The following is a 26145-nucleotide window of genomic DNA, read 5'->3' on the forward strand; positions in this document are numbered from 1 at the left end:
TCAACATAGTGTTGGAAGTTCTGGCCAGGGCAATCAGGCAAGAGAAAGAAATAGAGGGTATTCACATAGGAAGAGAAGAAGTCGAACTGCCTCTGTTTGCAAATGACATGATCCTATATCTAGAAAACCCCATCATCTTAGCTGGAAAGCTTAAGATGATAAGCAACTTAAGCAAAGTCTCAGGCTACAAAATCAATGTGCAAAAATCGCAAGCATTCCTTTACACAAACAACAGGCAAGCAGAGAGCCAAATCATGAGTGAATTCCTATTAATAATTGCTACAAAGAGAGTAAAATGCCTAGGAATACAGCTAACAAGGGAAGTGAAGGAGCTCTTCAAGGAGAACTAAAAACCACTGCTCAAAGAAATTAGAGAGGACACAAACAAATAGAAAACATTCCCTGTTCATGGATAGGAACAATCAATATCATGAAAATGGCCTTACTGCCCAAAGTAGTTTATAGAGTCAATGCTATTCCCATTAAACCACCATTGACATACTTCGCAAAATTAGAAAAAGCTACCTTAAAATTCATATGTAACCAAAAAGCCCATATAGCCAAGACAATTCAAGCAAAATAAATAAATAAATAAATAAATAAATAAATAAATAAATAAAACAAAGCAAAGCTGGAGGCATCACACTACCCAACTTCAAACCATGCTACAAGTTTACAGCAACCAAAATAGCATGGTACTGGTGCAAAAACAGGCACATAGACCAATGGAACAAAATAGAGAACTCAGAAATAAGAGTGCACATCTACAATCATCTGATCTTCCACACACCTGACAAAAACAAGCAATAGGGAAAGGATTTCCTCTTTAATAAATGGTGCTGGGAGAACTGGCTAGCCATATGCGGAAAATTGACACTGCACCCCTTCCTTACACCTTGTACAAAAATTAACTCAAGATGGATTAATACTTCAATGTAAAACCCAAAACTGTAAAATCTCTTGGAGAAAATCTAGGTGATATCATTCAGGACATAGGCACAGGCAAAGATTTCATGATGAAAACATCAAAAGCAAATGCAACAAAGCCAAAATTGACAAATAGGATCTAATTAAACTAAAGAGCTTCTGCACAGCAAAAGAAACTATCATTAGAGTGAACAGACAAACTGTAGAATGGGAGAAAATTTTTGTGGTCTATCCATCTAACAAAGGTCTAATATCCAGAATCTACAAGGGACTTAAACAAATTTACAAGGAAAAAAAAAACTATTAAAATGAGCAAAGGAACAGACACTTCTCAAAAGAAGACATTTATGTGGCCAACAAACATATAAAAAAACCTCAACATCACTGATCACTAGAGAAATGCAAATCGAAACCACAGTGAGATACCATCTCATGCTAGTCAGAGTGGTAAGTATTAAAAAGTCAAGAAACAGCAGATGCTGGCAAGACTGGAGAAATAGGAATGCTTTTAAACTATTGGTGGGCATGTAATTTAGTTCAACCATTATGGAAGACAGTGTAGCAATACCTAGAACCAGAAACACCTTTTGACCCAGCAATCCCATTACTGGGCATATGCCCAAAGGAATATAAATCATTCTATTATATTATAAATATACAGACACACATATGTTCATTGAAGCTTTAGACACAATAGCAAAGACATGGAATCAACCCAAATGTCCCTCAGTGATAGACTGGATAAAGAAAATATGGTACATATACACCATGGAATACTATGCAGCCATAAAAAGGAACATGATCATGTCCTTTGCAGGGACGTGGATGGAGCTGGAAGCTATTATCCTCAGCAAACTAACACAGGAACAGAAAACTAAGCACCGCCTGTTCTCATTTATAAGTGGGGGCTGACCGTCATGAACACATGGACACAGTTTGGGGAACAACACACACTGCGGCTTGTCAGTGGGGTGGGGGGTAGGAAGAGAGAGAGCATCAGGAAACATACCTAATGCATGCTGGGCTTAACACGCAGGTAAGGGGTCGATAGGTGCAGCAAACCGCTGTGGCACATGTCTGTGTAACAAACCCGTACATCCTGCACTTGTATCCCAGAACCTAGAAAAAAATAAACAAGTCCTCATGGTGTTACATGAACATTCAGCCAATTCTCAATTACTTAGGGCCTAATGTTGCAAATCTACAAGAGGTTGGTCCATTTCCTCTTCCTCTTCATAGCTTTTGCCCTCTCAGAGGCTCACAGGTGTGCCTCTCAAGGAGACGAGGACATGAAGGCTCTTTTTGTTTTCTTTTTGTTTTCTGTAGTGCTTTGTATTCTCTCGTTTTGAAGGAATTTAATTACAAAACTTTGGAAGATAGTAAAACAGAAAAAGAGACAGAAACACTTGAAGAATAGGGAGAGAGAAGAGCAGGTAACATGGGGTTGGGGAACACCAAGAAACAAAGAGGGGCAGACCTCAAGGCAGAGAATAAGGATGTTTAAGAGATAGGGGACACGGAGAAGGGAGGGTCATACTCAGAGAGGGAACACAGGACAAAGAAGGTCAGATGAAAGGACCACAGATACAGAGAGGAAAGGAACCATCAACAAACGGAGGGAGGGAAAGCAGGTGTGTACACAGAGAAACATGATGAGAACCATTGCAGAGATCCCAGAGGACACACAGAGACATGGGGGTGCCAGAGGAGAGGCAGAGAAAACTAACGTGGAGATAGACACAAAGACCCAGTGATAGAGATTTGTCCAGCCTTATGATTAATCAGTTCCAAGAAAGTATGATTCTTTAAAAGACTCGTGGGTTCATAAGTTTAATTATTTTTAATGTTTCTATTTTTTTAAAAAGTGGGACAGACAACCAGGGGTAAATGGTATGGGAGGCAACTGCTGTAGATAGAAGAGTCACTGTCACATCACAATTGTAATTCCCTCTTTAGATTACAGGGAAATCATTATTAGACATTCAGTGACTAGCCACTGATGCTAGGTGCTGAAATATTACAGCAATATTAACAGGATGAGTTATAAGTTGCTTGAAAATAAATGTGCTAAGAGGAGTCATTTCCCTTTGTTTATGAAAATAGCACTGAACTTGAATGTGAATATTTTCTCCTGTTGCTCTGTTCGTTGGGAAACTTCATTTTGTAGCTGCTGGTACAGTGGCCACCTGAGGAAGCAGCTCATGGTGCACCATGGGGGCGGTTAGGAGTGGGACCCAGTGGGTGTTCAGTCAGGGCCCAGCTGCTGGCTAGTGCCTAACCCATGTCAATCTCATGTTTTTTAGCGGAAACAATCGCACAGCCGCCCCCATCGCCCTGCCTATAGAAGAAGTCCTGCAGACCCTACAGGACTTGATCGCCTACTTCCAGCCCCCAGAGGAGGAGATGCGACACGAAGACAAGCAGAACAAGCTCCGCTCACTCAAAAACAGACAAAATCTTTTCAAGGAAGAGGTAAGTCGAGAAATGAAAAGTTGAAATCCACTGTGCGTCCACAGCTAAAATATCTCTCTGAGTGCAACTTAGCTTTGTCTTTCTGCATGCATGTGTTTATGAGAGAGCCAGAGGACAAGAGAGAGATTTGGAAGCTGGGAAACTGTAAGCCGATCTGTGCCGTCAGCCAAACCTGGTTACATTAGCAAAGGCTGGCACGTTCAAACCAGATCACATTTTAAAGCTTCGGTGCCACATGTGTATCAGAAATCCATGTTCACTAAATTTGGGCTCTGAGAGCATGACATTGGCTGTGATTCCAAAGTTTGGAGAAATGTTGGAATTACCTGGGAAACCTGTTTAAAAATTACAGATGTTTGGATTCTACCCCATCAAGAATACCTGGGAAGCTGGTTTAAAAGATACAGAAGATGATAAATCTTATGTCAGAATTCAACATCTGAGTCACTGGAAGTGGGACCTGGCCATGAGAAAAACATCAACTATGGGTTTAAGAGACCCTCATTCTGGGTCTCATTCTGGCTCCATCTCCAGCTGTGTATGACCACAGACAAGTCACAAACCTTCTCCAAGCTCAGAAATAATGATTTAGTATCAACAGGCCATGCTTGTACTTCTGGGCCTGTCATACCTGGGCACAGGGCTTGTCCTTGGACATTTCCTAAGTTAGTGGTGTGGGATGTAGAACTATCCCAGCTCAGTCTTCTGATCTAACCAGACTTTGGCTCCAGGGGCATTCTCTATGCCTTAAAGGCTACTGAAATTCCATTTACCGTCTCCCTCCTATGCTCTAAGAACAGCTAGCACAGATATTTTTACTGGGTGGCATAGTACTTTAACTTAGCTAGGAAAGTGACTGAAATCCTCTTTTAGTGTTATTGTCTCTAAATCCCACCTTTTTTGAGGGTGGGGAGGTAGGAAGCAAGCATGGTTGTTTTGTGCATCTGAATGGAACTTGAACTTACTTGATATTTAAGAGAAAAATAGGTACTATATCTAGAGCTGTTTCTGGGTGAGTCAGAACCACTTCACACCAGACTGAAAGCAGGTTTTTGTGAAGCTCATTCACCCTCCCTCTTCCTAAGTATGTCCTTGGAGTGAGTTAAGCACGTGGGGGCAAACCCGTCAGAAGAGGCTGCTGACTCACTCTCCAAATGGATGCTGTTTAGGTCTCTCAGGCATAAAAATGCATATTTTGTTTTTAGGAGGAAAAAAAAAAAAACAAAACCCAACTGGCACCATGGAGGTCTGTTTACATATTGGCATTATCAGCTTTAAAAGGTGAATGATATGAAGGGGAAAGAGCAAAAGGGATTCTGCTCTCTTAATCAGCAATGTTTGCATTTTCCTCTACTCTCCTTCTCAGGGAATGTTGGCCCTTGTCTTAAATTGCATTGACCGCTTAAATATCTACAATAGCGTAGCACACTTTGCAGGGATTGCAAGGGAAGAGAGTGGAATGGCCTGGAAAGAAATTCTGAACCTCCTCTACAAATTGCTGGGTAAGTAAACACACAGTGCCTTCTCCCTGGGACGATTTCCATGTGAAATCCCACGGTGGTCTTTAACTTCTCATTAACCCTGTGCTATTTGGACTGCTTCATTCCTTAGAAACCTTTTATTAACTGTTCAATTTTAACCCAGCTGTTCTTTCTGTTGACTAGTAGCTTATTGTACTTTTCAAATAGAGCAAGAAGTCAGCAGCAAGTGGAAGCAGATGGTAATCAGTTTCACGGAAACTGAAATTCTTGACAGTCACTACACTCCCTCAACCTCTATCCTTACCTTTCATGAGGAAACAAGACTAGAACACATTTATGATGTTTTCCAATTTTAAACTTCTGCCAAGATATCACCTGCACTTAAAGAATTGTTATTCTCTTAAATCTGTGCCCTGTCACTTGTCCACTTGTTAGTCAGTCATGATTCCCACTGCTTTGGCCTGTTCTTTATTTCATTTTGGTGGAAAGAAAAAGATGGGAAGTAAGAATATTCTTATCTTCTCACAATATGGAGTGTGTGATGATGTTCTGGTGCCTGCTTACAGCAGGTGCCATCCAATAGACCTGGGCCACCAGCCTATGGGTGGGAGGCAGAGAAAAGACAGTATGAGCCTGTGCAAGAAGGTAGCCACCAAGACACTGTGATAAGCTAGTACTTTCGGGCTTTGCTCTGCAGTGTGTGTCCCACTGAGAGGAAGTCTATCATAGTTCACTGGGCTGGAAAGGGGCCCAGAGAAATCATTCCAGACCTATTCCCCAGCTTAGGCTTCAGGCTGATTGGGTTACCACAGTACTGATAGATTGCCACTATATGATACTGTAAAGTGTCTTCAAACTCTAGTGTTTTGTATTGACCCAGTAGGCATGATTTTTAACAATAGCTAACAATTATTAATCTCTGTGTGCAGGAAGTGAAATATCCTTTTGATCCCCAGAGCAACACTTTAAGGGTTAGTTAGTATTATTACTCTCATTTCACTGATGAAGAAATGGATATTCATAGATGCTCATAATCCAAGGTCACCCATCTAGTAAGTGATGGAGCTATGGCTTGAGACCCAGCAGTCTAGCTCCAGGACTTTTTTTTTTTTTTTGGTACCAAATTTCTTTATTTGAAGGAATGGGACAAAGAACTTAAGTAGATGTTTTGGTACAACTTAAAGAAAAGGTAAAGGAAACCCCAATATGCATATACTGCCTTGGCTTCAGGACTCTTTAAACGCTTAACTTCCTCGCTGTATCTGATCAGAAAAGGAGGTTAGGAGCTCAGACTGAATTGTGCCCTCTACTGACTGGAGATACAAAGGTGAGGCCCTGGAGAAGGGCTTCCTTTATCCTAAATTTGCCATGTATCATCCTTAGTGAAATTCTAATTCACATCTACTATGTGAAGGGCAAGCTACTTGGGGGCTAATCAGTTTACATGGACTTGTTCCAGATTTGCATCTGCTCTTTTTGCCCTGTGGAGAAAGGGTTAATTGGTATAGATTGGTAAAACTCTAATGACAGCATATTCTCTCCCTCTCTTTGCAGTATCATCTGCCAGTGGCTTTCAAGTAGGAACAGGCATCAGGATCAGCTGGAGAGCTGGTTACAACACAGATGCCAGGGCCCACCCCCAGAGTTTCTAAATCAGTAAAGCTGGAGGAGACCTGAGAATTTGCATTATTTATTATAAGTTCGTAGGTGATGCTGGTGTCACTGATCCAGGGACCAGGCCTCAAGAGCCACTGTCAAATAGGGATATATTTTAGATATGTTATAGTTACATGTTGCTATTATTTATCCATTAGTATATAGCTAACCTTTCCAGCTGTGTTCACTAGGATGCCTGCCTTTAGCACTGAATAATAATGAATCTCTAGCTAAATTTAAGAAAACATTGCAAGAAGTTGAATTCTTAAGTCAGTAAACTATTAATATTAATTAATTCTTAATATTCTTATCACTATCTGAAGTAATTTTACTACTTTATGCATTTATTGTCTCCATTCCCTACTTGATGAAGACAGGAAATCTCCCTTCCTTCCCCATTGCTCTAGTCCAGGTGTCCCCAAACTATGGCCCGTGGGCCGCATGTGGCCCCCTGAGGCCATTTATCCGGCCCCCCGCCGCACTTCAGGAAGGGGCACCTCTTTCATTGGTGGTCAGTGAGAGGAGCACAGTATGTGGTGGTGCTCCAACGGTCTGAGGGACAGTGAACTGGCCCCCTGTGTAAAAAGTTTGGGGACGCCTGCTCTAGTCTGAACAACTGGACAGGTATTTAATACAGCAGACTGTCTGGAAATACTTGTAAAGTGAGTGAATACTCAATTTTTATTCTTCTAAGTATAGAAAGAGGTTGGGTATGGTGGTTCATGCCTGTAATTCCAACAGTTTGGGTGGCCAAGATGAGGAGGCTGGATTGAGACCAAGAGTTCAAGACCAGCCTGGGCAACATAGTAAGACCCCATCTCAATAAAAAATGTTTAAACCAGGCATGGTGGCTCCTGCCTGTAATCTCAGCACTTTGGGAGGCCAAGGCGGGCGGATCACTGTGGTCAGGAGTTTGAGACCAGCCTGGCCAACATGGTGAAACCCCATCTCTATTAAAATACAAAAATTAGCTGGGTGTGGTGGTGCCCGCCTGTAATCCCAGTTACTCGACTGAGGCAGGAGCATTGCTTGAACCTGGGAGGCAGAGCGAGCTCAGATGGCGCCACTGCACTCTATCCTGGGCAACAAGATAAAACTCTGTCTCAAAAAAAAAATTAAAAATTAGCTGGACATGGTAACGCATGCCTGTAGTCTTAGCTACTTTGGAGGCTGAGGAAAGAGGATCACTTGAGCCCAGGATATCAAGGCTGCAGTGAGCCACTGTCCTACAGTCTGGATGACTGGGTGAGACTGTCTCTTTAAAACAAAAAAAAAAAAAGAAAAGAAAAAGAAACATTTGTATCAAAGGGCTAGACAGGGTAAGATTGGCATTTAGTTCGTTTCAGTTGCTAAGCAGGTGAAGTATTCAACAGCTTTCCAAGTTCTCATGCCCTTTAACCTCTATGATCAAACATCTCCTAATGAAAGTTCTCAGCTTTCCAGGTTCTCATTATACCCTTTAACCTCTATGATCAAACATCTTGTTTGCAGCTGCTCTCATTCGTGGAAACAGAAACAATTGTGCGCAATTCTCCAATAACCTTGATTGGCTCATCAGTAAATTGGACAGACTAGAATCTTCCTCAGGTGAGAACTGACAGGAAACTATAACTAGAAAAGATGAAGGTTTTTTTTTTTTAATTTCTGTAAAAAAGAAAACAAAGTTGAATCTTTTCCAGTGGATAGCAAACAATCCTCAAATCATTACGTAAAAGTAAGAAAAATTGTCTTAAAGCTTCCTGGCACCCGTATGACTTTATGTAACAACTCCAACCCAGACTTCAACAATCCTTTTTTGTTTAATTTTTTTACTCTGTGCCTTCATTTTAATTCCTTAGGTCCATTAATCCCCACCCCCTCCACCCAATGATCCTTGTCTCCTTCTGACTTCCATTACATTCCTATTCTCTGGATTTTTTAACGCTTTTCAATATTGTCCAAACTATTTCTTACAATTCTAAAAGCAGGGGTGAAGAATGACAGGAAAAATCCTCGCTCACCCCTCTCCCCTGACTCACCCTTCACATTGTATCTGTAGTCCTTTCTAATGACTTAGGGAGAATCTGAGCCAAGAGTGTGGTCATCATTGGTAAATGACCATGCTGCAGGGCTCAGCACTTTGCTTTCTTCGATATGAGTAATCACGGCAGATGTAGGCCCCTCATGGGAAAGGTGAAGGGTTTTGATGCTTTTCTCATAGCCTAGAGATGACAGGTGCTTTAACAGACCAGCCAGGAGAGGGTCCCCTAAGGATCATCTACCTACACACATCTTCCTAAGCCTCTTTTTTCTGCAGTGCCTCAGTCTCAGGGGCTAGATTACATTTCAAGCTAATTTATGAAAACACTGAGAAAAAGAAAAACAGAATCAAAAGGAATTTTCTTAATAAAACTAAGCTATTAGCCAACTGCTTCCTTGAATTTCCATCATGATGTTGCCATGTATGTGCCAGGCTGCAGGGGCACTAGTTTTTCTTAAGCCTTCACTTACATAACCTATCTAGTGCGCCAACAAAGGGGGAGAAGCCAAATAGACTTTATTTTGTGAGCCTTCAGTTTATTTGATACATGAGTAGACCTAAAATAAAAATGTCTAGAGTGGCTCCTAGAAAAATTCTTATTTGGGAGAAACAGAATATTTTCCAAATTACTTGAATGACCTTTAGAATTTATAGTAAACGGGACATCTTTTATATCTATTTTTAAATGAAGTATTATTTGGTTTGACCAAATGAAAAATGCTGTTTTACAGCTGCTTCTCTATATTCTGTCATACAAAGGTCATGTCTTTGTCCAGGAAGAGGGAGATAGGGTTAGGGCTGAATTAAAATCACTACTAAATTGCAGACCAGTTGGCCCCCAGGGACTCTGAAATCTACCGGGAATGAATGCATTTTTTTCTGGCTGAAAATACTTGATAAGAGTCAAAGAACTGATGATATCCTGTCCCTTCAGGAAGGTCTGTTCACACTCAGGTTTCTTAATTATGATCACTGCTGTAGGGCATTTAATGACCAAATGATGTTTGTGGCATTCATGTAGGTATCTTGGAAGTTTTGCACTGCATCTTAACTGAAAGCCCAGAAGCCTTAAACCTGATAGCAGAGGGCCACATCAAGTCCATCATCTCCCTGTTGGATAAGCACGGGCGGAATCACAAGGTAGGTGTGGAAAAAACAGTGATTGACTTTGCCTGGCGTTTTCCTCCCCAACGTTCGTGACCCTGTGTCTTACTGAGCATGCTGACTAGTCTGTTTCTTGACTGACAAAAATCTTGGAAAACTGGAAAAAGACTTTCCCTGAAAACAAGCACACTCCAAACTGGGCATTCACACTGGACGCTGGATGGTGCTGTGGGATTCCACCAGCTCTCCAGTCGCCGGTCATTATCATTAGCCCTTAACACCAACTCACTGTGGGACACTCAGTAGGCCCTGTCTGCACAAGGCTAACTGTATGGGACTGTCTGCCACCCTAGGATCCAGGAACTTAGTAGTGAAACAGCTTATACCAAGCTGTATAGAAAAGATAGAAAGAAATCAGATTTAAAACAGTGTAAAACGTTTTAGCCACGTGGTTTGTTGTTAAACAAAATCAGATTTACTATGAGTTCAACCAAATAAAGTAAATGAATCTGTGCATATGCAAGCATGAGAACTGAAGCTGCTAGCTCCTCCCTTTGATACAAAGCAGCTATAAGACTTTGGGCCTCAGTTACTTCATCTGTAAAATGGACACAATGGCATCTCACTAAGTGGGATGCTGTCTCATTTCTTTGAGATCTCTTACAATTCTAACATCTCTGTTTTTATGAAATTATATCTCTAAGACACAGCGATCTATGGGGAAAGTCTACTAAAGCATGGAGAGTTATTTTTCCTGATGCTTTGACATCTGCCCCACACACGAGGGCTACTGTGCTAATTGGTGAACAGAGGCAATATTCAATGGCTGAGGAGGTATATTTCAGAGCGGATGGCATGATAGGACATGTGGGACTGCAGCTGTGCTTCTACAGAGTGGATAGAAGTAGGCTTGGTCACTGGCAGTCTCTGCTTGTCATCATCCGGGGGTGCTGCGCATTTGAGACAGATCAGAGTGTCCAGGAGATTGAGACTCGGCAGTGTAGACTGTATGATATGCATCAGCCTTGGGCATTAGAAAGCCTTGGTCCTTAGTTTGTGTGAAATTGTTTGACAAAGAATAAAAAGAAATATGTGGGGTCTGAAATCACTTTTCTAAATGCAATAAATCAAAGGCAAGCATGAAGCTTCAGCTTCAGTCCAGATTCTCTGTGTTCCAACATGTTCCTTCCTGTCTGCAAAGTGTAATGAGAATGATCAATAAGCATCTGAGCAACACACGGTAGGAGCCATGAGCTGTGTGCAAATGTCAGAGAAGTCTTTTGACAGGAAAGCTGCTCTTTTGCCCCAGAGGCTTCTTTATTATTAGAACACATAATGTACGTAATAAGTAACCAACTTCATTGTGGCTTCTTACAACCAAAAGCCACAAAGCATTTGATGCATGTCGCTTGGCGGCAAGTTGATTACTATTCTACCAATTCCACAGTTGAGAAAACTGAGGCCTAGCAAGTTGAAGTATTTTGCTAGAAATCGGTGCCCGATCCAGTATGTTTTCAGAGTAGCCTTTAATCTTGTAGAACCAAGACATTGTTAGAGAAATTCTGGTAATACGAAAGTTGAAGCAACGTGATCTTGGTACATAAGAGTCTCTTCAAAGAAGTTCCTTTTCCATCTTTAGATAGATTTTTGGGTAAAGGTTTATCATGAATTCAGATCCTTCTTTAGGTACTATTCCATTGGATACCTTTTATTGTCAATGAGAAAAACCAGGTTCAAATCATCACCAACGTATTTGTGGTCATTTTGCAAAGAATGTGCTGAGTGGAGGCCAGACTTCCATTGCAATACTTGATCTTTGCTTGGGAAATGCCAAGGCAGTGTTCTTCTATCCAGGCTGCGTCGTTGTCTCCGGTCCTAGAATTTCAGGAGTCTCTGTCCAATTCACTTAGTTCTCGGTCAAGACAGTGACTCAAAATATGCAGAATTTTAAAGCCACAAGGGACCTCAGAAGTCCTCTCAAAACAGCAACAACAGTGATGATAACTGACATTTATTTCGCATTTAACCAATGCCAGTAATTGCCGTCAGTGTTCATGTGTATCTTATTCAGGCTTCCTTACAACCTTATGACATACCATCTCTATTATTTGTACATGACAGACAGAAAGGAGGCCAGGGCCTGGGTCCCTGGATGGTAAGCAGTTTCCCAGGAATCACACAGCTGATTAATGACAGACTTGGAGCACAAGTTTAATATTCTTTCCAGTGTTTCTCAAGCTGTAGTCTGTGAACTTGTTCTTCAGAATCCAAATGTTCTGTGAGAATCTACTTAATTTTGCAATTTTATTTTTACAGTTATCTAAATACAAAACTTTTGCAGTGAAAAATTCACCACTGGGAAAGTGTTTTCTTGTTTTTCTTTGTATAAGTTTAAATGGTACAAGTAGAATTTTGTTACCTGGATATATTGCATAGTGCTGAAGCCTGGGCTTTTATTGTAACCCCAAATAATGCACATTATACTCATTAAGCAATTTCTCGTCATTTATCCCCTCCCACACTTCCAAGTTGCCAGTGTCTATCACTCCACACTCTATGTCCATGTCTCCACATTTTTGGGCTCCCACTTATGAGTGATAACATACAGTATTTGACTTTCTGTATCTGTATTATTTCACTTAAGATTATGGCTTCCAGTTCCATCCATGTTGCTGCAAAAAGCCTGATTTCATTCTTTTTTATGGTTGAAGAGTATTCCATCGTGTGTGTGTATACCACATTTTCTGATCTTCCATCGAGGGATGCGTACATTCATTTCATGTCTTTACTATTGTGAATAGGGCTGTGATAAGCGTACAAGTGCAGATATCTTTTTGATATAGCAGTTTATTTTCCTTTGGGTAGATACCCAGTAGTGGGATTGCTCGATCAAATGGTAGATCTATTTTTACTTCTTTGAGAAATCTCCAGACTGTTTTCCCCAGAGGTTTTACTAATTTACATTTCTACCAATATATATAAGCATTCCCTTTTCTCTGTATCCTCACCAACATCTGTTATTTTTTAAGCTTTTGAATAATGGCCATCTTGACTAGTGTTAAGATGACATCTCATAGTGGTTTCAGTCTGCCTTTCTCTGATGATTAGTGGTGCTAAGCATTTTTACATATGCTCATTAGCCATTTGTGTGTCTTCTTTTGAAAAATGTTTGTTCGTGTCCTTTGCCCCCTCCACCTTTTTTTTTTTTTTTTTTTTTTTTTGAGACAGAGTCTTGCTCTGTCATCCAAGATGGAATGCAGTGGCATGATCTCCATTCACTGCAACTTCCGCCTCCCAGGTTCAAGTGATTGTCCTGTCTCAGCCTCCCAAGTAGCTGAAACTATAGGTTTGTGCCATCACACTCAGCTAATTTTTTGTATTTTTAGCAGAGATGGGGTTTCACCGTGTTAGCCAGGATGGTCTTGCTCTCCTGACCTCATGACCCATCTGCCTCTCAAAGTGCTGAGATTACAGGCATGAGCCACTGCCCCCGGCTCTTTGCCCACTTTTTAATGGGATTATTTCATTTTATGTTGTTGAGTGGTTTGAGTTCACTGTCAATCCTGGATATTAGTCCTAGTTTGGATGCATAGTTTGCAAATATTTTCTCCTATTCTGTAGGTTGTCTGTTCACTCTGTTGAGTATTTATTTTGCTTTGTAGAGCTTTTTCATTTATTAAGTCCCATTTATCTATTTTTGTTTTTGTTGCTTGTACTTTTGAGGTCTTAGTCATGAATTCTTTACCTAGACCAAGGTCCAGAAGAATTTTGCCTAAGTTTACTTCTAGAACTTTTATAGTTTCAGGTCTTGCCCTTAAGTCTTTAATTATATCTTGAGTTGATTTTTATGTATAGTGATAGATGGGGATACCGTTTATATTCTGCTACATATGGCAATCCAAATTTGGCAGCACTGTTTACTGAAAAGGGTGTCCTTTCCCCAGTGTATGTTCTTGTCAACTTCATCAGCTATCAGTTGGCTATAGATAGGTGGCTTTATTTCTGAGTTCTCTATTCTGTTGCATTGATCCATGTGTCTATTTTTATACCAATACCATGCTATTTTCATTACTATAGCCTTGTAGTATAATTTGAGGTCAAGTAATGTGATGCCTCCAGGTTTCTTCTTTTTGCTCAGGATTGCCTGGGATACTCAGGTTCTTTTTTGGTTACATATGAATTTTAGGATTTTTTTTTCTAATTCCGTAAATGACACTGGTGTTGTGATAGGGATTGTATAAAATCTTTAGATTGCTTTGGGCAATACGGTCATTTCAAAGATATTCATTCTTCTGACCCATGAGCATGGGATGTTTTTCCATTGGTTTGTGTCATCTGCAGTTTCCTTTTTTGGCAGCTCTTGCAAGTGTGATTACCCAGAAGGCATTTTCATATGATAAGTGTTTCTCACACTGGAATTGGAAGGCCCCTATGGGTTCATGAAGGTAGCCTTTAGGGTATGACATTTTTCTTTTAAAAATCATTTGACATCTCATGAGTTTGAGATGTGAAAACTCTTTCTGTACCTCGCCACTTCCAGTCATATGCTTAGAATCAAGACTATATTTAACGGTGGCAATTATTATACCTTTACTTCTTTGCTGAAATCTTTAAGTTGTTAGCTTTGTCCCTTTCATGGAAATAATTACTACTCATCAACACATGATCAGATCTGAGGTCAAAAAGTTATGGGGAAAGAACACGCTCTTTGAAGTGAAAAAGACAGGCATATGTTGTAGTGCCCGCTCCATGTTTTTCTAATGCATTCTACCCTTTGACCTCTCAGTGATTTCACTCTTGTGAATCCTTCAGCAGCTCCTTGCTTCCTACTTTCGCAAGACTCATCAAAATTCTTTTCTGGTCAATTAAAAAATAAAAATAAATACATTCTGGTCTGCTCTTTAAAACTTAGTTCAAACGCTGCTTCCTCCATGAACCTTTTTCTGATTCCAGTTGGAATTGGTCTCCTCTCTTATGATTTGTTCTCTGCTATAATGATTGTTCCAATCTGCCTCTCATTATAGTTATTTTTGGATATCTCTCTTAAACCTGTAAGTTCCTTTGCGATAGGGACTGTCTTTGTAATCCTCATAGTGCCAAGCTAAGATGTTGTACATGGCAAGCATTCCTGCATGCATGCTTGTTGAAGGTTTAATAAATAAATAAAAGGAACAAATGAGTGAGCCAAAATCTACTCCTGTCTCACGTTAAACTGAGGGAAGCTTACATATATGTACAGGCATCATCTCTTCCAACAGATGCCTCATCAGTGGTAAGAAACACACTATGTTAGTGTAGCAAGAGCAGCCATGGGAAAGGATCTCTTGGACACGGAATACAGGAGGAAGGAACGTATTACAGCTGGGAGCTTTTGGTGGCATAGGTGCTTAACCATGCCAGCCAGAACTCCTCTAACTAAGGGAGGTTCAGCCTTTATATACGCTTATACTTTAGATGTTACACGTGGAAGAATCTTAAGTTTATAGTTTTAGGACTCACATGTGAAAAGGTTTCTGTTTACAGTTTTAGGAATTACATATGAAAGGTTTCCAGTTTACAATTTTAGGACTCACATGTGAAAAGATCTCTGTTTACAGTTTCAGGAATTACATATGAAAGGGTTTTAGTTTACAGTTTCAGGAATTATATATGAAAGGGTTCCGGTTTACAGTTTTAGGACTCACATGTGAAAAGGTTTTAGTTTACAGTTTTAGGAATTACGTATGAAAGGGTTCCGGTTTACAGTTTTAGGACTCACATGTAAAAAGGTTTCTGGTTTGATCTTGTTTTAAGTAAAAATAGTGCCTTCTGAAGTTTCCCCAAGGCCTAGCCTGTTGTTTTCAGGAAGGAGATTCAGGAGGTGCCAGCTGGCCTGCTGTCTCTTCTATTGAGATGCACAGTGGCTGTGACAGAGGGGGGAGGGAATCCCAAATGCCTGGGTCTCTCTCCTCATCAGTAGCACTGATTTTGTTAATTGGTATAAAAAGAATAATTGATGAAAATTATAAGTTACCCTGTAATTTTTCCAGAGTAAGATTCTGCTAATATAAATAAAATGTGCACTTTCTACTTGCCCCTGAGGCTGCTTTACTCCAAATCTACTCAAAGTTGTCATAGATAAATATTTTTATCTTCTTTGTTTTGCAAGGATTTGGGACTACCTTTGAGAAAAATGTATGATAAAATAGTAATATTGTTGACTCTCAGAAAGTGTAAATCAGGAATCAAAGGTTTTGCCTGGGGGACTGAAGAGCACTCATTTCTCAAATATAGGACTTGATAAGAAAATCTCAGAATAAATATAGTTAGCATTTGTTTAATAAGACTGCTTTTACAGACGAAAGCTAATGACAAAAATTCAACAGCCTAACAATGTTTCCATAGATAGTTATCTTCAAAGTATAATTCCCATATAAGCTTGTGTTTGAGATAGATGGTAATGGAGATAAAAGCAAAATGAGAGGCTCTCGAATGAAATGCGTTATCAGTGATGAGAATGATTACAACCAGAAACACATGAACCCCACAAATGGGCTGTTGATGAGGGAGGCCTGACTCCTGTGACAGACAACCCTACATTGTCAGTGTCTTAGCATAGTCAAGGTTCATTTTTGTTCATATGTCTGTCCAAGGCCAGTGGGAGGGCTTCATTGAGTGTGGTTAGTGGTATTACCATCTCCTAAAGGCAGAGCCCCACAGACAGTAAGGTGTTTACAAATCTCCTGGGGATCATGTGAACATGTTCTGATTTAATAATTTGGGGGATGGGGCTGGGGCTAAGCATCTGTATTTCTAGAATGATGGCACCATTGCTGGTGATCTAGACTGTATCAGTGCTGCTGTTCTGGGGATCATACTTGGAATAAGGAGATCTTTGGGCAAGGGATATCTGAATCCAGTGGAAGGAAGGTAAGGACGGTGGGGTCCACTCCTGAGGCCCACCCACTTGCTATTGACCAAAGCTTAGTCACATGATCCCCTATACCTGCAAGGAGTGTTGAGAAATAAAGCCTCTGTATGCTCAGAAGGAGAAGAAAATGAAGTCTGGTGAATACTCAGCAGTACCTGCCTCTCTAGTCAGACTTTCCAGCCAGGTATTCCAGAGGTCACCAAGATGCCCCCTGTCAGAAAGTATGGATGGCCTCTGGTTGCAATGCCTGCATGACCCCCATGGTGGATTGGACCTATCTACACTTTTTTTTTCTTTTAAAAGAAACCATGAACCCGGAAAATCTGAGACAGGTCTTAGTTAATTCAGAGACCTCATTTTGCCAAGGTTGAGGACATGCCCATGACATAGCCTCAGGAAGTCCTGACGACATGTGCCCAAAATGGTCCAGGCACACCTTGGTGTTATACATTTAGGGAGACAGGAGACATGAGACATCAATCAGCATATGTAAGAAGTAGAATGGTTCAGTTTGGAAAGGTGGAACAAATTGAAACAAAAGCAGGAAGACTGGAACCTGGGAGGGAGCGTCCAGATCACAGATAGGTGATACACAAATGGTTACACTCTATTGAGGTTCTAATTAGCCTTTCCAAAGGAGGCATATCAGATCTGCATCCATCTCAGTGAGCAGAGGAGTGATGTTGAATAGAACAGGAGGTAGATTTGCCCTAAGCAGTTCCCAGCTTGAGTTTTCCTTAGTGATTTTGGAAGCTCAAGACATTTTCCTTTCACATTTACCCACTTTTCTTTTTTTTTTTTTTCTTTTTTCTTTTTTCTATTTTTTTAGTAGAGACGGGTTTTCACCATGTTGACCAGGATGGTCTCGATCTCTTGACCTCATGATCCACCCGCCTCGGCCTCCCAAAGTGCTGGGATTATAGGCTTGAGCCACCGCGCCTGGCCTTCTTTTTTTAAATATCTTTTGGAAAAAGCATTTTACAAGAGAATGAGTCTCTGGTCTCGGGTTTCATCTGATCTCTCATGGCTAGAACGGTTTATTCCTAGATGGGTAGGTTACAAAAGCTCATTTTTAGGAGGTTGTGAAGCAGCATGTCCTGTGAAGAGAAAACAGCCCAGAGGAAGAAGAAAAAACAACAAACAAAAGAACAATCCTGGAAAAAATCGATGTAGGTCACATTACTGTGAAGTCCGTACATTACTAGGCAGATATGAAAGTGACTTGTGTATTTATATAGGTTGCTGTTATTTTCTTCTGAAGTTTAAGTTGTCTGGATTCAGTTCATAGGGTTTTAAGAAAGCACAGCTTAGATTTCAGTGACTCCAAATTAGGAAAAATGGAAAAAAGAAGGAAAAAAATTTGAAAACATTATTTTGAAGACTTGTAGCCAACAAAAATTATTCGGTCCAAACTGTAGAAAATAATAAAAATTGAAAAAAAAAGTTTAGGCAGACCAGAATCTATCAACAGGTCCACTGTAGTTTTGAAACATAATTTTTCTCTCTGCAGTTTCCCATTTTTGCTAAAGACAAATCATGGTAGGACTGGTTTGCTTTATTATACTTTGCCTAATTATTTGTATACAGTGCAGCAAAAATAATTAGATTTTACTTAGGCTTTTAAAGTGACTTTGATGGAACTTTGTTCCATAGCAGGGATCTCAGATAAGACTTTTTAAAACTAAGCCCAGCCATAGATTTGTGCCATTAAATACCTATGAGTTGGGTGAATTGCTTCTCCTCTTGAGGTCCAAGATAAACCTGGGGCTTCTGCGCCTGTGAGGAAGTGACATTCTTTACTTAGCACAGGTCAGAAACTTTGTACAGGGATTGTGTACACAAAATATGAAGCCAGTTGTTCTAAGGGCTTTATTGCCTTCATAAGTCAAGTTTGATTCCTTAAAGGAAAGCACACCATTCCAGTCATAGCCTTGATAAAATAACCAATTTCTCCAGTTGTGCCCCATTACAAAAGAAAACAGATTTTTACTGTACTTATGCAAATAACTATATTGCCATAAACTGAGAATACTCACAAATAGTTTCCAAATTCTGGAGAAGTTAGGTAGAGAAAAACAAATATGCTCCAAATTTTGTTCACAGGAATATTCTTTACTCAATTGTTAAAAGCTGTAAATCACTTAAAATTTTCCTTAACTCTGTAAAACAAAACAGTATCAGCAACGTTTTAAGCAAAAAGTCAAAAAGATTACTTCAGTTTTCTGTTGCTTCAGTTAATTCAGTCAACTCCAGTTCTTTTTGATAGTCATGAACATTTCAGTGCCCCATGAGAGTTCTGAAAGTTTTTTTCTTTATTCCAATGTCACAATTTTCAAAGTTATTAGAAAACCTGCATTTAAGTGCACCTGTTAGAGTCCTATAGCTGATTACAAACCCACCTTTTAGAGAGGGTTTAAAACAAGATAAAACTAGACAATTGTTTGTGGATGAAAAAAAGTTTTAAGGCAGTCGTAGTTAAAACAAACAATTGACAAGGAGATTTATTACCTCTGTGGCACACAATAATTTTAACATAACAATTATGATTATTACTGATAATGTACACTAAGATACCTCAGAATTACAGTAGTTTCCTGTAATTTTGGAACACATAATCAATAAAATATTTATACAAATATAGCCCAAAGAAACCAAACACCATTTCATATTTGACAATGCTTCCTGTATAATTTTTATGCCAAATAAGCTAAATTATGTCATTTGTGGACTTTAGGGAAACTAATGTTTTAAAGAATTAACTAGGTTAGAAAAAAACATAATTTATAAGTTGATTTTGGAAAGTTTGTCAAATATAAAAGGTTTAAAATGTGTTAAAACATTCATGTTGCATGAAGAGACCCCCCCCCCAAACTATCTTTGTGTGAGGATCGTGGCTGTTTATTCACCAGGGTGTGGGCAGACTGAAAAGGGAGTCAGCGAAAAGCAGCAGGATAGGAGATGGTTTTATACGTTTGGGGTAGGCAGTGGAAAGCTACAGAAGTTACAGTTTCAGGGTAGTTTTTTGCAAGCTGGGATGGGGTCGTTGGGGCTGGAGTCACAAGGTTGACCAGGGTTGGTTACAAAGTCCAGTGGCTTTGTCAGGTGGGGCCGGAAAAAGAAACAATAGAAGAATGTCTCAAGTTAGTTAGGTGCTGCAGGGGTTGATCAGGTTAATTATTCTTCCATTTTTCATGATCATCCAGCTACTTCAGGTTTTCTAATTCCAGAAGGCCCTCAAGAGGTGCATGTGCCGGTTACAGGGGTCGTCATAGAATCCATGGCACTGTCAGTCAACGTAAAAGACCTTACAAAACACTTGATATTACAAAATAGGATTACAGGTCACTATAAAGTCATTTATTTAAGTGATAATTCAAGCATTTCAAAAAAAAAAAAAAAAAAAAGCAAAAGCCTTCATTCTTTGAGAGAGAAGACTTAATTTTCTAAACAAGAAGCCCTAATAAAAACAGCATGAAGTCAATTACATTTGCTTTTCAAACTTTTGTAAACAATTTATAAAATTTAATCTTGATTATAAAATATAACTTCTGTAAGCCTTTTATAACCTTTATAATCTATATTAAGAAGTTGGTTAAGCTTCAAGAAAACCTTACTAATCTGGCACAGGGGTCCATATATGGGTTTGCATCAGTGTTGCTTTGACATTAATAATTTATAGAGAAACTGAACTTATCATTCAAAATTGGCCCTTGCTATCTTAAACACCGACCTCTTTGGTGACAGCCCCTGGGTCTTGAGGAGTTGAATAGCTTTAATTTCTTGCCCTGTGTCTCAGGAATGAGGCAGTTGGTTTTGATTGGCATCTTCTATGGGGTCTGAAGATAAGGCTTTAATTGCTGTCAGTGTTTAAGATTTAGCAGGACTTGTGGTGTCCTTCTTAGACCCAGGAGTTAGAGTCCTGTAACTCAGTGTTATAAGAACTTTAAAACCATATACAGGAAGATACATGGAAGTAATAACCTTAATTCTAAAAAAAATTTTTATCTCAGTTTTTTTTTTCCTAAGCAAATCAAAACTTAATATGACAACTTGATGATATGAAAGTTTCTGGGTTTTTTAAAAAAATATATATCCTCTTATTGTGACTTACAGTGACTGCTCATGACATAGTCAGACTTTCTGATTTGCTCTGAATATCCCTCTTTTTTAAAAAACCAGTTATTTTATTTTAGGACTAAATTTACCATGTAAGATTCTTTCTTATAAAATTATTTCCCTTTAAGCCTTTTTACCTCAAAAAAGAAATACTCTTTATTTTTATAACTTTCTTTACATCTTTTTTATTCCCAATTCCTTTCACCTTGTTCTATATATAACCTTTAAATAAGCTTTGAATTAGACAAAACTGGTTCACCTTTTTAAAAAAAAAAAAAAAAAAAAAGACATACTTTTTTTTCTTTAGCAAGAATGTTCTCCTAAAATGTATTTATTGGAAAATACCCAAATAATGCAATATCTATTATTTAATTTAACTTTATATTCTAAATTATGACCAGTTTGTCTACAAATATTTATGCCTTTACATTTGCCTAATAGTTTTAATTGTTTTCCTAGATTATTCAGTAAAACTATGACAGTCATTTAAGTTATAAAACCGCCATTGCAAAATTATAACTGAGACAGTGAAAAGAGACTTGGCCTAACTGATTCAATATTGCTTTTAACCTCCAAGCTGTCCTTGTTCATTCCTGGTCATAGGCAGAACTAACTTTGGGGGGAACTTGGTTTATGTTTTAGCCTTGAAACTGACAATAACAGTCTTTCCCAAAACAGACCTCCTTACTGTCTGTGGACTAGACTGCCTAAGGCCACCAGATTAGAAGTTAGGGTAATCTTAGTAAATTCAAGATGCAGCTATTTTCATTAAACCCTTATCAATATCTTATTAAAAATTACAAAATCAAAGATGATTCTGTTTGGGGCTGGGTTTATAGTTTTGCAACCCCTATGCCAAATTTTGACACCTTACAGTATTTTACAGGGATGAGTATGAAATTGCTTGATTAATAAATGGAAACAAAAATGTGGTGCTGGGCAATTCTTAAGGCATTTCTAATAGTACTTTACCAGTAATTTTAAGGCTAGCTTATTTATTAAAGATTTTACTGGCCAGGCGCAATGGCTCATGCCTGTAATCTCAGCTCTTAGGGAGGCAGAGACAGGTGGATCATGAGGTCAAAAATTCAAGACCAGCCTCGCCAACATTGTGAAACCCCATGTCTACTAAAAATACAAAAAAATTAGCAGGATGTGGTAGCAGGTGCCTGTCATCCCAGCTACTTGGGAGGCTGAGGCAGGAGAATCGCTTGAACACGGGAGGCAGAGGTTGCAGTGAGATGGTGCTGCTGCGCTCCAGCTCAGGCAATAGTGCGAAACTCCATCTCAAAAGAAAAATAAAAATTTTACTTAAGTTACAGAAACTTTAAAGAGCATTTGAATAGTCTTTTTTAGTATGTAAGTTAAGAGCTTTTGTTTTTTAAGCCAATTAGTTTTTTTTTTACATATTGTTAGTAGTAAAACATTCTGTACACATCACATAAATACATATAAAAATGTATGAGGCATGCCAATGGAAGTACATTTATAGATTTAGAAAGACCTCCTTCCACCTTTTTTTTTTTCCCCTATCTTAGACTTTCAGATTCTTGATAACCTGTTTCACAACCCTAGGCAGTGGTCAACTAAATAGCCTTAAATTTGCACATTAAAGGAAACAAGTAAAAATCAAATAGCAAAATTTACATCAGAGTACAGAGAGAAAAAGTCTGGTGGTGCTACAGGGAGACACTTTTATTTTTCTTTGAGCCAAATTAAACATAGAATTAAACTATACTCTTAAAAACCCAAGTGGCCTCTGTTGCAATAAGTATTTTAATTAAAAAAAAAAATCAGATGAAAATGGAATTCAGTTAGCTGAAAAGAAAAAAAGGAACTTTTGTTCAACAAAAAAAAGACAAGGCTTTAGGAGAGAAAAACAAAAAACCAAAAACACGAAGCCGTTTCAAATACAAACATGCGCACATACACACACACATATCTTGGATGTTAGCCTTTTAATTAAGCTGCCTTATAACCATTGAGCTCCTTTAAAAATCTTTTTAAATCTTATTACCATATTTCTTTCAGCTAGGGCAAAATGCTGCTAAACTAACAATGATCACACAAATTGTATGATTTCTGAGCGCTCTAAGTGGAAATTAACACCAGCTGATTGTTAAATGCTAGCTTTGGACATTTAAAGGGAATTTGCAAGACAGAATCCCAAACCAGTTTCTTACCTGGTGATGGGTCTCAGACTGTAGACTGCTCTCTACCAGCCTGGAAGCAGAAAAAAAAGTATCTTCCCTGTTGGATGTGAGCTCAAACTCAATAAAGGAGTTTACTGCCTTCCATCATCGTGGAAGCGGGAAAACTTGCCTTCCTGTTAGAAGCAAGTAAAACCAAAAAGGAAAAAAAAAAAGAAAAAAGAGGAGTTGTATAGCAAAACAAACTTTAGATCTTGACTAAGTTTTTGGAGATCAGGGATTCTCTGGAGAGGGTGCTGTCAGACCTCAGTAAACTGTTTTGAGCCATAAGGTTAGCTCATGCTGGTACCAAGCACCGATAGAAGATTTGTCAAAGGTCAGGGGCATCTCCACACACAGTCCCCTCTGGTTACCAAAATGTGAGCCAATACAATCTGAGACAGGTCTCAGTTAATTTAACATTTATTTTGCCAAGAATGAGGAAGTGCTTGTGACACAGCCTCAGGAAATCCTGACGACATGTGCCCTAGGTAGGGGGGCATGGCTTGGCTTTAAACATTTAGGGAGATGTGAGATGTCACTCAATATATGTAAGAAGTACATTGGTCTGGAAAGGCGGGACAGCTTGAAGCCAAAACAGGAAGACTGGAAGCGGAGAGGGAGCTTCCAGGTCATAGAGAGGCGATACACAAATGGTTATGTTCTTTCCAAAGGAGGCAAATCAAACATGCATCTATCTCAGTGAGCAGAGGAGTGACTTTGAATAGCATGGGAGGCAGGTTTGCCCTAAGTAGTTCCCAGCTTGAGTTTTCCTTAGTGATTCTGGGGGCCCAAGATACTTTCCTTTCAGCAACCCATTTGAACTTTTTTAGAAAAGGAAGTTTATCCCCATTACCCAGTTTTACCTGAAGGAGTGCCTCCTAAAGCAAAACCTAACAATGTCAACTTTGATTCTTTTAGTAGCATCATTTATTTATAGAGGAGGCACTGCTCTTTAGTGTGAGGCACACACTGTTAGGCTGTGTGCTTTTTACAGAGCCTTTTTCTCTTGGCTGTTCCTACTGTATGTGGATTAAACTCTGCTCTCCCTCTGGCTGCAATAGCAAGTCTCCTGTAGCCATCACCCCAAGGCAAAACAGAGGAAATGTGTGATAGGCCAGCTGAAAGGTATTTCATTTCCTGGCCATCTATGGCTCTTTTCTTAGGGTGAGAAATTATCCTTTGGATTTCAAGTTTCCACAGTTGGTATCTTTCACAGAGTGTTAATGGTAAGGGTCCCCCATAAACCTGCATTTGGGATTCTTTTCTGTTTGTTCTATAAATGTGCTTTGTAGTTATCTGGAAGAAAGCTGACATTCAGGGAGTCAGCTAGAAAATTGGTTTGTGAGAATTATGGATACAAATGCCATGAACACCTTGAAGCTATCAAATCCCACTAAGCATTGAGTCTTCAGTGGCCACTTTGAGAGACTGAAATGAGGCTGCCTGCCTCCCTGTTGGGGCGACCTGCCAGATTGCGGCTGTTATTTATTGACTGCTGTTTGCACATTCCTCTCTGTGAAGGAGAGTGAGAGGAACAGCCTGACTGGCCCAGCACAGTTGCTTTGCCATGATAGGAACATAAAATCTGAATGAAAGAAGATACAGTGCAAGGAGAGGACAGAGGAGAGGTGGGCATGCAGGACAAGGCAAACATGAACTGTTCCCACTTTCCCAGCTGGCTAACAAGGGCAGAAGCAGTTTAATGATGGGTCTCTTAGATTCATGGGCCACCTGGGCTCTTGCAAGTTTGTTCTCCTAGAAGGGAGAAGGAGAGGGTGTAAAATATTTAGAATGCCGATTTCCAGGAATTAAAGGGTATCTTCCTGAGTTTTGATGATATCACAGCAAAAGACCCAAGAACAGGAGTCTACCCTATTCTGGTCCCACCCACGCAAGATTCCCAAGCCTGCTACATGCAACACCTTAGCCAAATGGGAATCTTACATGCCATTTTATTAAGATCTGTAATGAGCATCCACTAATACTCAGTGCCAATCACCATCAGGGCTGGGTGAGAGAGTGCTGCTTGAGTTCGAAGTCCATGGAGGGCCTTTTATACTTCACCTCTGTTTTTTCAGAACTCGGAGATGCGTAGGGCCTAGATTTTGTGCCCTAGATGCCTCACCACACCTTAGTCCTGGCCAGGCTGAGATATTAACTTAGTCTGTCTTCAGAGCACAGCCTCTTACTTAATGTAATAGAACAGTGGCCACCGATGGCATGCATAGTTTGCAGGGAAGTGGCGTAAGAGTAGAGCAGAGGGGCTAGAAGGAAGCCCAAACTCATTTTTCCAAGAAGCAGAAGGCTCTGAGGCATCACTCTCTCCTTCTGGGTAAGAGGCTTCCTTGGCTCTTAGCTGGCTCAGAGCCTAGCCCCCATGCATGATTCCTTTATGAATCCTTCATGCATTGCCGTGATCCTGCCCACGGTGCCCTCCTGGTGGTTCTAAGGTTTGGTGGGTGTGTCCTGCTACAGGTTCTGGATATCCTGTGCTCCCTCTGTCTCTGCAATGGGGTTGCAGTGAGAGCCAACCAGAATCTGATCTGTGACAACTTGCTGCCGCAGAGAAACCTGCTGCTGCAGACACGACTGATTAACGATGTAACCAGGTAAGGCCACCACCATCATTCCAAATGCCAAGCATAGTTCTGCCTGTCTTGTCTCTAGGCAAGAAAAGAGGGCTGATCTGAACTCCAAAGTTGCCCACCCATGGTTTCCATGGCAATAGAAGTACCAGGCAAATGTGCACTTCCGTATGACTAGAGCCTCCAACCCTTTTAGCAGAATTTCTCAAACTTTTTAATTTAAATAGCTGAGGATAGAGTATATGTAGCACCTGAGTGCTGAAGAATTTGCCCTAAAGTGGCCTACTATGTTTTATTTTAAACTTTAATGCAACTCGTGTAACTTCACAATATATTCATATTTATTTTTATATAACTTTTTTCTATAATCTTTTCATAGAATGGATATCCCAAGTGAGACTGTGGTTTCTTGCATCCTCTGGCACATAATCATGTATCTCACTGCTGTCTGTGAGGATCAGGGTGAAAAGCAGGGGCCCATGCTGGATTCCTGGCTTGCTAGTCCATACCTGTGGCTGCACGTGGGTCATGTGAACTCACTGGGCTGGGACTAGGCAGGTCTTCGATTTTCTAGCCACTTTCTACCTAGGCCTACACACTACTCCACAATGGCAAGAATAAAACCTTCCCTCTGAAGTACGGAGTGGCCCACAGACCTGAGCTGTCACACGGACTTACTTTC

At 39.8% G+C, this 26145-nt stretch overlaps 1 protein-coding gene across 11 annotated transcripts in view; it reads left to right on the plus strand.

Annotated features, from left to right (window-relative positions):
- Positions 1–26145, plus strand: part of RYR3 (ryanodine receptor 3) — a 564246-nt gene that overhangs the window by 271242 nt on the left and 266859 nt on the right. For all 11 annotated transcript variants that reach the window (XM_074394143.1, XM_074394150.1, XM_074394148.1 and 8 more), the window contains 5 exons: positions 3231–3399; positions 4766–4901; positions 8028–8123; positions 9578–9696; positions 25354–25487. In XM_074394143.1, coding sequence (XP_074250244.1) covers positions 3231–3399; positions 4766–4901; positions 8028–8123; positions 9578–9696; positions 25354–25487 — 654 coding nt within the window. The remainder of the gene's footprint in view (positions 1–3230; positions 3400–4765; positions 4902–8027; positions 8124–9577; positions 9697–25353; positions 25488–26145) is intronic.

The sequence above is a fragment of the Saimiri boliviensis genome, chromosome 2 (genome assembly GCF_048565385.1).
Source record: "Saimiri boliviensis isolate mSaiBol1 chromosome 2, mSaiBol1.pri, whole genome shotgun sequence".
Taxonomy (NCBI): domain Eukaryota; kingdom Metazoa; phylum Chordata; class Mammalia; order Primates; family Cebidae; genus Saimiri; species Saimiri boliviensis.